Consider the following 12,569-nt stretch of genomic DNA (forward strand, 5'->3'; position numbering starts at 1 on the left):
GGTTTATACAAATATGTGGCCCTTGACTGGTAATCTACCTGCTGGTGACTAACAGCAAATAGAATTTGAAATAGAAGTGTACTGTCAAAGAAAACTTAGTAGTCACGTAAATTTACTGCCTTATCTTTCGACACATGATTAAAACTTTTAGAACGCCATTTGACTTTGATTCTTATTATTTCACTGATATTGTGTTCAATTTGTTAAATATCAAAAACCGGCGCCATCTTACCGGGCACAACCAAAAGGTTATTGCGACATCACTCGAAACGATTTCGCTATACCTTTGCTTTGGCCTTTGATCTATTAGATGGCGCCACTTTTTCATCGCCTACTGTTATTAGTCTATATACACCAAAATTATCTAAAATAATGCCACTTGCCGTACCGTAACTTTCTGCCGCGATAGCCATCTTGAAACATTGTAGCCCCGGCATGGGCTGGGGAAAAATGCTAGAAAACTGTTTCCCTCTTTTACCTGTGATATTCATTTTGGTAATTGAAGCAAACTCAAAATCAGAGAGGATGAGAGAGGATGGGAGGGGATCGTGCCGTGAGAAGAGCGTATGTGGGGCACCCGGGTGGAAAACGTCTGTCTGGGCGTCCCAGATACTGCTGGAGCGACGAAGTCCTAAAAGACCTGTTCGCCCTCGGAATACCCAACTGGCGTGAAGTGGCGCAGGATAGGGCAGAGTGGCGCTCTCTTGTGTCAGAGGCCAAGATCCTGTTTGGGTCACTGAGCCAGTGAAGAAGAAGAAGAAGAAGAAGAATTGAAGCAATCTAACAAACATTTAAGTTTAAACTGTTCCTAAAATAATATCAATATTCCGATCTACAACTAATCTATAGAAAAGCCAAAGTTGATAAATGAATCAAAGTCCAAAAAATTCTGAACATGGACCCCCACACATCGCACCCGCTTTCACCTGCGCAACTGTCCGTCTCTTTGAACTTTAACGGCTGAAAAAAAGGTCAGACCAAAAAACTGCTACGAACGCGCTAAGCTTGATCAATCAACAATACGAAATTTAAATGCAAAAAAAAAAAAATTGGCCGAGTCAAAACGTAGACCTAACGCTTCGGTCAAATATAATGTCCTTAAGAAAACGTTTATCTAATTTCATTTAAATTGGAACAAATTTTATAAAGTTATTGCGAAACTATCTTCTGATAATTCAGTCGTGCCCCTAGTCAGCCGTGTGTTCCAAGTTGAATGTCAGAACTTCGCTTCGCTCGCTCAATTATTAACATTCTATAATATTTTTCTTTAATAATATTCCCCATTTAGCGCCTGCGTACAGTGAAATCGTCCAACGCCACCCACTAAATATCTATGAAGAACACAATGGGACTATCTCTCTCTCTCCGCCTAGCCTTATCCCATCATTTGGGGTCGGCTCTCCTAGTCCTTCTTGTTGGTTGTCCTAGATGTGACGTTTGCATCGTTCATGTCCCTTTCTATAGTAGCTATCCATGTTTGGAGGGGTCTTCCTCTTCCTCTCTTTGGCGCCGGAAACATTTCGAGTACTTGTCGGGTCATGTGTTCAGGTGGACGGCGCATTACATGCCCGTACCATCTAAGTCGACCTTCCTCTAGCTTCTCTTGGATTGATTTTACCCTGAAGCTACCACGGATGAGGGTATTTCGGATGCGATCTAGCAGCGTTACACCTCCAGCCCAGCGCAACATCCTCATTTCAGCGGCATGTAGTCTGTTCTCTACTGGACTATACGTATGTATAATATACATTGTGTATAAACACTTATTAAATGGTTACAAAACCAATGGGGATAAAAACTGTCAATATCTCACTATAGACGGCGCTTAGGATCGGTTCCTATTTCAATTGGGGCATTAGAACCTTTTCGTCACTTTGTCTGTTTCGACCCTATTTATAAACGACCCTATTAATGTCATACTTCATGCCACTGTAAAGTGTATACCAAATGCGTAATAATTGCCAGATTGAACGTTTCAATTTAACCTTACCCTACCAACTCACATAAATAAAATGTAGCTCTCGGAGTGAACCGACATTTATAAGCTTTTGCACGACGTTGTGTCAATAAGATGAATTCTGACATCTTATTCCGATATCGGCAATATTCAGACTTCTCTATTAATGTTGACAGCACTTTATACTTAGCGAAGCTGTTTATTTCTCTTCCCTTTGAATTTCAGCGGACTGGTTTGATTCGGAATCGGAAGTAAAGAGAAATGAAAACCGAGTTTATTGCACACGTTACACACAGCATTTTGCCTAGTGTACTGATTTTCAATGTTGTTTTAGTAATATTATTATTATCATATCTGTAGCAGACACTTTTATTAACTGTAGTTAATAAAAGTGTCACTGTAGCGACTCCATGTACCCCGAGTGCTCTTGGGGAAGCTCTGTCACTCGGATCGTGGGTGGGTGTTACAGGTTCCTCTGCCTTTGGCTTGCCTTAGCCGGCCATCCAGAGTGGAGTCACGAGAGCTACGTTCTCGAAGTCTACCCTCGAGAACGCAGTTCTCGCAGGAGTATATCGGTTTCCTACCCTTACTTTCTTGGATGATTTTGTTTTAATATACATTGAGATCATTTTTAGCCATTTTTGACGAAACAATTCTAGTAGTTTAAGAAAATTTAGTTTATAATAAATCGGCCAAGAGCATATCGGGCCATGCTCAAAGTAGGGTTCCGTAGTTACTCTTCCGTCACAATAAGCTAAACTGGAGCTTAAAGTATAAATTATTAACCAAGGGATGATGGATAGTACGTCTTTTTACTATGTAGGGACAACTTTTTGCGATAACTCAAAAACAGCTAAAGTGATCATGTCCGCTATAGTTTTTATTTAATGTCTTTCTTAAGCTCTACTTCCACGATTTTTTTCATATTTTTTGGACCTATAGTTCAAAAGTTAGAGGGGGGGGACACATTTTTTTTTCTTTCGGAGTGATTATCTCCGAGTATATTTACTTTATCAAAAAATGTTTGTTGAAGACCCATATTAGTTTTGAAAGACCTTTCCAACGATACCCCACACTGTAGGGTTGAAGCAAAAAAAAAGTTGACCCGCACTTTACGTGTAGGGTAGGTACCTTAAAAAAAAAAATTATGATTTTATTGTAGGACTTTGTCGGCTTTATTGATTTATATATCCATGCCAAATTTCAGCTTTCTATCACTAACGACCACGGAGCAAAGCCTCGGACAGACAGACAGACAGACGGACGGACATGGCGAAACTATAAGGGTTCCTAGTTCACTACGGAACCCTAAAAACTATAAGGGTTCCTAGTTCACTACGGAACCCTAAAATATATGGAGAATGGAAAATATTTAGAAGTGGAAAAACGTTTTCTCTTTTTGTATGAACGATCACGTGGTATACTTCCTTCTTAAGTATAGATAGTAGACATTAATTATAATTGGTAATAATTGCTTAAAAAGCGACCATTAACTTATTTCTATACAATTTTACATGAAAAAATTTCGCTTGATTCGGTTCCTCTGCTTCTAGTTCTATTCAGATGAAAAAGAAATACCATCTATGCCACCATCTCATTTTTTCCTGTAGAAGTTGTATAAGGGAAAACAGGACGGGATGCATAATCTGTTAACAAGGCGCCCTAATTGCACTCCCAGACGTCGCGTGCTTTGCGAATGCTCTGCCACAGATTAAATGATAGGTGCTATACTCGAACAGATACCTACGCCACTTTAGTTAAAAGCACTTACTCGAATCATAATCACTAAAATAAAAAATAAGTATAATTTTTAGAGAGAAAAGAAAGTTCGAATCTATAAAAACAATAGTTATAAATAAATATAATGTTCATAGTGTTGTCTTCCTGCCGTTGATTGAGGTTGCCAGTGCTTACTTAGGGTGCGGTGTTTTAAAGCTCGGCAACGCGCATGTAAAACCTCTGGAGTTGCAGGTGTCTGTATGCTTTTTTGCCACCTACGTAGTATAAATACAAGTTCCACTCTTGTAGTGTTAACGGAGCTCAACAAATAATCTACTCTAGTACATGCGTCGAAGTGATAATTACATGTAATCGTTAAGATGACGTATGTATAAGTATGTATGAATGTAAGCAGGCAAGTTATAGCAGATTTCCCCATAACAATGCATTATCGCTGAATTTATACTGAGATCGGCAACTACATTAGGTTTAGTATCATTGGTCTTCGTTTGGTGCTGAACAACGATAACCTGTGTTTATAAAAACTTGTCAGTATCAAGTCTACTTTTTCTCTTCAAAATAACCACCTTTACCTTTACATTGAACTGTTATAATAACAAAAATAACTGTGTTTAAATAACAATACCTACTAACAAATATTTCAGTGTATATTTTAGAAGAGTTTTTATTTCTGATTTGTTATTAATCTATGGCCGCCGCTCCACGAACGCTCTGCGTTAATTAGTCGGGATATTAGACGTTCAAGTAGTGTACGCGGTCTGCCACTGCTGCTAGGTACTTAACGTTCTGAGTAGTTTACACGCAGTTTTTATAGCGTTTCAAAAAATAAAAAAAACATTTTGCTACACATCAGTGAAGTAGCGCCAAGCAGTTAATTAAGCTTCCTTTTGTAATAATTGTAAAATAAAGCAACAGCCTTAAAATAGGCTGGCGATTGCTGAATGCTGAACAAATAAATTAAGTAGTTCTAAACATAATTTTATCATTTTGCGCCAAATTAAGACAAAACAGAAAAATATTTAGTTAACAATTTTAATTACTCTTTTGATAATTGATTCCATTGTGTACGTTAATTATCGTTAAATAACTAATTACTCAATTTATGTAAACTAATATTCACTCCATATATAATACTTCCTTACCTACACGCGACCGAGAGTAAGAACGTTGACGTTATGCAAGTGCAACAGAATTTGCGATTAAAAAAACAATCGTAACTATTTTGGTACCGAAGAATTACTGCCAACTGTAACAAAACTGCACATTTCTCGCAAAACTTGCTATTTTCAAACTACTTGCAAGCTCTAAACAAACCAAATTTATCCTTTAGTCATTTCTTAGCGGCTGAAGACAACCCGCTTTTAAATCTGAATTGAATTCGTATTGAATCCCGCTCAGTATTCGGCAAGCGCGCGCTTATTCGATTTGTTGCCAGTACGGGGTTTGAGTTTGTAAAGTCGGTGGATCTGGTTGTCACTGGAGGAGGCATTTTACCCGTTTTTAATTGTAATTTCGGTACTCGATAGCGACGAACTTGAGCAGGAACTTTAAAAATATATTCTTAACTTGACATAACCCTACTCTCCGTGATTGCAATTTGATGGTTGATCTTAAGCGTATGATTTATAACACGTCGTATATTTACGTTGGTAAGTCTTCTTCCTCGTTTCCTCATGACTGAGGGTCGCTACTACATGAGATCGTTATTTCTTCATCTATGCTCTCCAATCTGCACGATTTCCTGCCTTCCTAATAATAGGCGCATGTGTAGATCCCTGGCAGACTTTCATTGCAATGTCCACCCAGCAGGTTGGTGGATGTCCACTACCCCGTCCTCCATCCACCATGTCAACCATAATGCGCTTTTCGTAGTTGCCCGGCTCCCGTAGACGTAGCCATTGTCAAAAGTAATTAAGGGTCCGCTGGAGACAAATGGATGATAACTGGCACTGGATTTTTAATTCTGTCAGGTTTGACGCGTTAGTGCGGCGCGCCGTTCAAGAAAACCGCAACATCTTGCGTCAACACGACATCTCAAATGGGTCAATTCTAATCCGAGTACTCGTTTTCAGAATCCAGGTTTCCGAAACATACAGGAATATAAAGAAGACCAGGGTGCGCATTAGCTTGGTTTTGGTTGCTTTGCCGATTCCTCTGTTCCTCCAGATCTTCTCTAACCGGTTATATAATCGCGGATTTTTCGATCTGAGCTCTTCTAATCACCTCTCATTCGCAGTCGCCGAAGTAGATGAAGTCCTGTACGGTGTCCAGGTCTGACAGTTCTCCCGTTCGGATTAACGGGCCTGTCTCTTGCACAAACACAGCAAGTTCAGATTCGTTTGTGCCTTTAAGAGCCCTTAATCCTTGGAGCGTTCTCCGATTTCACGAAATAACGCTCGATAGATGGCGTTGGCGCTCGGTACGCGAGCGCCGGCAACGCGACGCGCGTTTCAATGCAGACTAGAATAATCTTGATAGTTTTCAATATAATTTCAAGCAACATTAATTTTAGTGTCATATGATATCATATGGGCACTCTTTATTTTATTGTATATGCACAGTAGTTTTTTTTTATGTACACTACTACTAAGTGTACAGACTACAGAGTGTACTATAACCCTTGCTCTTTATTCTGTCTCTTTCACACCAATGGAAAATGAAGAAGTTAGTAAATGACTGCAGGTATAAATAAAGTATATTAGTGCGATAGAGAGACAGATAGTGTTTCGTTGTCGTATCGTAAACGATTGGCATGTTGGCCACACACTTGCTTAGTGCCTAGCCAAAATACCAATCGTTTGCGTATATTAGTGCGATAGAGAGAGAGTAGTGTTTCGTTGTCGTATCGTAAACGATTGGCATGTTGGCTACGCACCCATGATACCTAGCCAAGAAGCCAATCGATTGCGCATATTAGTGCGATAGAGAGACAGATAGTGTTTCCTTGTCGTATCGTAAACGTTTGGCATGTTGGCTACGCACCCATGCTGCCCAGCCAAGATGCCAATCGTTTGTGCATATTAGTACGAGAGAGAGACAGATAGTGTTTCGTTGTCGTATCGATTGGCATGGTGGCTACGCACCCATGCTGCCTAGTCAAGATGCCAATCGTTTGCGCACATTAGTGCTATAGAGTTTCAGTGTTATTTGAAATCACGTTAGGGTTTGTATTATTATTTTTGACCCGAATGAAGTCCATCCAGGTTCTTATGATGGAGTCAGGAGTTGGTCACCAGAACTCCTAATCTACTCATCATAATTAGTAGTAGGGATGTGTGCGTTCTGGCTCAGCTTTGGAGGGTCAAACAGTCCTGGTTTTGGTTGATGACCTTTTTTTTAGCAGCCACACTTAGAACCTCAGGTGTTACTTGGTGTCAACAAGTGGGCGGGGTGTTGGTTCAAGATGTCGCTCTCCTATTGGTCGTTGCGGTCATTAGTGGTTCTAATTAGCTAATGACATTCCATTAATTAGGCCACACCTCCTAGTTGAAGTTATCAAGTGGGCGGGGTCTTGGTTCTGGATGGCGCTCTCCTATTGGTCGTTGCTGTCATTTATGATGCTCATTCCTTATTACATCGTAATTACATAATTCTCGATGGGACTCTGCTATTGGGTAGGTAATTAATGATTCCCTAACTGCATCCATTAATTAGGCGACATTGCTCATTTACGAGTAAACTGTTATGAGCCTTTCATATATTCTTAGACCAACCAACAGACGTTTCTCAGGGGTCACGGTTCTAACCTAACCTAACCTATCAACAGCGCATCACGGTTTAAACCTAACCTAACCTACCAACAGACGTTTCTGTCTGCTCAGGGGTCACGGTTCTAACCTAACCTAACCTATCAACAGCGGGTCACGGTTTAAACCTAACCAACCTGTCTCTAATGCCATCGAAGTTCAAATCAAACCTAACCTAATTTTATTATTTTTAGAATACTTCAAATATCTAGTTTTATAAATATTCTCGTTCATTACAAAGTTGAATGTTGAAATCTCTATTTCACACAATGGAATTTTAATGTGACTTTAATGTATGTATAATCTACTTAGTAATTGAGCTTATCATAATTGTTAGCCAAATTCCAATAACACGTATTTAGAAGCAAAACAAGTTATCAATTATCAAACAAGACTTTGTATTGAAACAAGATTTTTAATGATCAAGAGTTGTATATATAAAGACCTACGACGATTTCTTTTTTATACTACTATCGATTGACCCACGCTGTACTCCTACACCAGAAGGCATCAATATGTCGGTAAGTCTTCAATTATTAACTACAAATATTGCACATGTTTTTCTAATGTTAAGATTTTAAGAACTGTGGTAATCACGAAATTATGTAAATTTACAATTGTGTAACACATGTTTTGTTTTTAAATACAGAACTCCCCATCAAATGTCTTCGACGGCCAAGACTATACATTTAAGCAGTACTATTATCCAGTGTCAGATGCAGAGGACAGCCTAACTTGTGTACCAGACGAGCCGGTGAAGCGAAAATTAAACACACACTCAAATATCGATGCATTCTTTGACCAGCCAAAGATAAAGAGGAAGAAAAACGTGTCTTCCACTGTAGGAAAAGGCTGTAAAGGGGGTGGTATATCATATATATCTACAAACAAAGACGATGGTACGAATTCGACACATCTAATCAAAATAGAAATATTTGATATGAAAAAACTATCCAAAGTTTCTGATACAACTAAACACTGGATGTTTGCGGATGTGCGTGCAAAATATTTCGTGATGGAAAATGAAACAAATAAGCACTTACAGCAAGCTAAAGATCTCATTTACGGAATCACGAAGGAGATTTCCGAATCCGACGAGTGTAAAAAGTACCATTTTAATTCAAAAGTCTAATCACTGTTGTAATAACTGAAGTGTAATAACTTAATTAGATGTATGAGAAAACTATTAATAAAATACTTTAGAACTATATTTGAAGCTAGTTAGTTAATGATTGATATCATATTAGCTAAATATGTTCACAACCACAAATAGTTCGTATAAATAGGGCTTCCTACAAATTAATGTACATCACTAACCCTTGAGACTTCGCAGTGCGTTGGTTATACAATTCATTTTCTATCATGGATGAAATCGAAGACGCAAAAAGTAATTTCTTTGAGTGTGAAGACAGTATGGATTGCCATATGGTTAACAAGTGTCTTGAAATAGAAGACGTCGAATTTATAGCAGATACTTCACAACGATTCTGGGAATTATGTACCTTTGGAGGAAACGACTCCAAAAACGAAAATAGGTAAGCTCAGATAATTTTTACTTTTCTTGAAAAAAGTTATTTTTAAATGTTTTAGTCGTTTTTTTTTTTTTTTTTTTGTCATGTTTATTAAATTATGTTTATTTTTTATTTTAGCGTTATTCGCCAATCCGGAGGAGGGATCAAAAGGAAAGCTGTGGATATTGCAGATGCAGGACCATCTAGTGCAGTTGAAATTTCGGAAAATTATGAAGAAAAGAAATTATGCGAAGCTTGTAATATATGGGTAAGACAACGATATTTTTCAAATCATTTGAAAAGTAATATTCACAAGAACAAAGTTATAGAACACAACACCCATGAATTAAGTAATGTTAGTTTAATCAATTCTGCGTTTGGATGTCGAATCCGCACTTACAGAATAGGATCAGATAATCAAGAGACTGAATTCGAAACTCCTGAAATATTTTTTGAATCCATAAAAAATAAAATTCAGGCCTTAATAAAGGAATGTTTAGATGAGCTTACGATAATTAATATTAATTTTATAGTGCATGCGGAGTTTGTGCAGGAAACCAAAGATCTAAAAAACGTTTTTGATTTTCAAAGTTTTAATTATAACTTTTGTATTGGAGACGATTATGACCCGCTCATTAAAAAAGTAAAGGACACGTTATGTACACACATGAGTGAATTTGAGAAAAAAGACAGTGGATGGTCCTTAAAGAAGATTTTGTTTGTAGACATGAATGTCAACAAATTTAATCCTTTGAGAGGATCATCTTATTTGGATTTACCAAAGGATATCAAAAGTAAAAAGGCAGTGATAAATGTACAAAATAATGATCACCAATGTCTTAAATGGGCTTTGTTGTCTGGTATCTTTCCTGTTGTAAAAAACGCTAACAGAACTACCTCATACATGCAGCATCAAAATAAGTTAAAGTTTGACGGCATACGTTTTCCCGTAAAATTAAGTGATATAAAAAAAGTTGAAAAGTTAAATGACATAAGCATTAATGTATTTGGGCTTGAATATGATAGCGTTTCGAAAAGAAACAACATAGTTGGGCCCTTGCATTTTACCAAATCAAGGAAAGAAAGACACATTAATCTTTTGTATTTAAGCAATGGTAATACGGGCCATTACTGCTTTATTAAGAATTTATCGCGATTAGTTAATAGGCAAATAACTGGTCGTCATGATGCAATTCATATTTGTGATGGTTGTCTCTTATATTTTTTTACCGAACAAAAGTTGAAAAATCACCAGAAAAATGATTGTGCTCATGTTGTAACAGAGCTACCTGACATTGAAAAGACGAACAAAAAAAATTGGTTTGAGGAAATGAAGCCTAGTAATAAAATTTTGTTTGATGCATTTATACGAAAACACAAGTTACCATTTGTAATTTATGCGGACTTCGAATCGTTTCTGAAACCTATATCGAACTCTAACGCAAATTTAGATTCATCAAAACCGTTTACAAATAATGTTCAACAGCACGAAGTTTACAGCTACGGCTATTACATAAAATGTTCATATGACGATAACCTTTCAAAATATTGCACTTATACTGGACCTGATTGTGCTAAGAATTTCATGCTAAGCGTAAGCAAAGATGTTGCTCAAATCCAACGTAAGATTTGTTTTCAAAAAGCTCCAGTTCCCCTAACTTCAGCGGATGAAGAAACTATTAACAGAACAAAACATTGTTTTATTTGTAATAATGAGTTACTATTAGACTGCGTTGAACATTATGAATGGAGTACTGGTCACTTCGAAGGACTAGCACATTCATTTTGCAGTTCCAAGTATAAGACACCCCGCTTTGTACCCATATTTTTACATAATTTAAGTAATTATGATGCTCATTTTATTGTACATGCATTAAATTTTGATGAAGGTGAGATTTCAATTATTCCTCAAAACAAAGAAAAATACATTTCCTTTTCAAAAAAAATACGTATAAATGGACAAGAAATTAGTTTACGGTTTTTAGATTCTTTCAAGTTTATGTCCGAAAGCTTGGACAAACTCGCTCATAATCTAGAAATAAACCAATTTATAGAGTTACGAAAGCAATTCCCGCTCCAAGATGACTTTAAAAGACTAATAAGGAAGGGTGTTTTCCCGTATGAAATGATTAAATCTTATGACTCATTAAATGCTACATCACTCCCAACCAAACCTGAATTTTACAATTGTTTAAGTGATAGCCCCATTTCCGATATAGACTACGCTCATGCTCAAGATGTCTGGGATCATTTTAAATGCAAAACAATGTTAGATTATTCTAACTTATATTTGAAAACCGATGTAATGTTACTGGCAGACGTATTTGAAAATTTTCGAAAACTTTGTTTGGAAACATATGACTTGGACCCCTCACATTACTATACAGCACCTGGTCTGAGTTGGGATGCAATGCTTAAGCATACTAACGTTGAACTAGAATTACTAACTGACTTTGAAAAAGTCTCTTTTGTCAAATCAGGTATTAGAGGGGGAATATCTCAGTGCAGCAATCGATATGCCAAAGCCAACAACGAGTACTTAAAAGATGAATTTAAACCTAATGAACCAAAATCTTATCTAGCTTATTTTGATGCGAATAATTTATACGGATGGGCTATGTCACAATATTTGCCTATTGGAGAGTTTGAGTGGGTCAATGAAAATGTGGATTTTAACATATCAGATTCATGTGATTACGGTTACATCCTTCAAGTTGACCTTGATTACCCGGATATCCTGCATAATTTGCACTCTGATTTTCCACTTTGTCCAGAAAATGTTGTTATTGGTCATTGTAAAGAAAGGAAATTAGTTCCAAATTTAAACAAAAAAACAAAGTACATTATTCATTACAGAAATCTCAAACAGTGTATAAATTTAGGATTAAAACTAACAAAAATTCATAGAGTGCTAAAATTTAAACAAAGTCCGTGGTTAAAAAAATACATTGATCTGAATACTCACCATCGTACCCAAGCAAAATCGGATTTCGAAAAGGACTTTTATAAACTTATGAATAATGCTGTGTTCGGAAAGACAATGGAAAATATCGAAAAAAGGGTAAATGTTAAATTAATTACACATTGGGAAAATAAAGGTAAAGTGCAAGGTGCTCAGTCGTTAGTAGCAAGACCTGAACTACACAGCGTGTGTATATTTTCAGAAAATCTAATTGCTATTCAGTTGAATAAGACTAAGTTGTATTACAATAAACCAATTTATTTAGGTTTTTGTATTTTAGACATATCAAAAACATTGATGTATGATTTTCACTATAATTATATGAAAATAAAATTTGAAAATAATGTTAAATTACTGTATACGGACACAGATAGTTTTATCTATCAATACTTTATAGATGACTTTTATTTAGCCATAAAACCAGACATACCTCAGTTTTTTGATACGTCGGAGTATGAAGAAAACAACATTTTTGGTTTCCCACAATTAAACAAAAAGAAACTAGGATTTTTCAAAGATGAAATCAAAGGAAAAATACTAAAGGAGTTCGTAGGATTAAGATCAAAAATGTATGCTATAAGTGTTGATGCTGTAAAAGATACGGATAAATTTAAAGCAAAAGCTAAGGGTGTTAACAAAGCTGTAACAAAAAA

The 12,569-nt window shown here is 36.7% G+C and overlaps 2 protein-coding genes across 2 annotated transcripts; both read left to right on the plus strand.

The window, feature by feature from the left end:
• The first annotated feature begins 7,225 nt into the window (after positions 1 to 7,225).
• Positions 7,226 to 8,579, plus strand: LOC133516178 (uncharacterized). The gene is made up of 2 exons (XM_061848961.1): positions 7,226 to 7,964; positions 8,093 to 8,579. Exons 1-2 carry the CDS (start codon positions 7,959 to 7,961, stop codon positions 8,573 to 8,575), a joined length of 489 nt encoding a protein of 162 aa, XP_061704945.1. The 5' UTR covers positions 7,226 to 7,958; the 3' UTR covers positions 8,576 to 8,579.
• Positions 8,580 to 8,796: 217 nt separating this feature from the next.
• Positions 8,797 to 12,127, plus strand: LOC133516645 (uncharacterized). The gene is made up of 3 exons (XM_061849662.1): positions 8,797 to 8,978; positions 9,093 to 10,002; positions 12,119 to 12,127. Exons 1-3 carry the CDS (start codon positions 8,806 to 8,808, stop codon positions 12,125 to 12,127), a joined length of 1,092 nt encoding a protein of 363 aa, XP_061705646.1. The 5' UTR covers positions 8,797 to 8,805.
• Positions 12,128 to 12,569: the final 442 nt, after the last annotated feature.

The sequence above is a fragment of the Cydia pomonella genome, chromosome 3 (assembly GCF_033807575.1).
Source record: "Cydia pomonella isolate Wapato2018A chromosome 3, ilCydPomo1, whole genome shotgun sequence".
Lineage (NCBI taxonomy): Eukaryota > Metazoa > Arthropoda > Insecta > Lepidoptera > Tortricidae > Cydia > Cydia pomonella.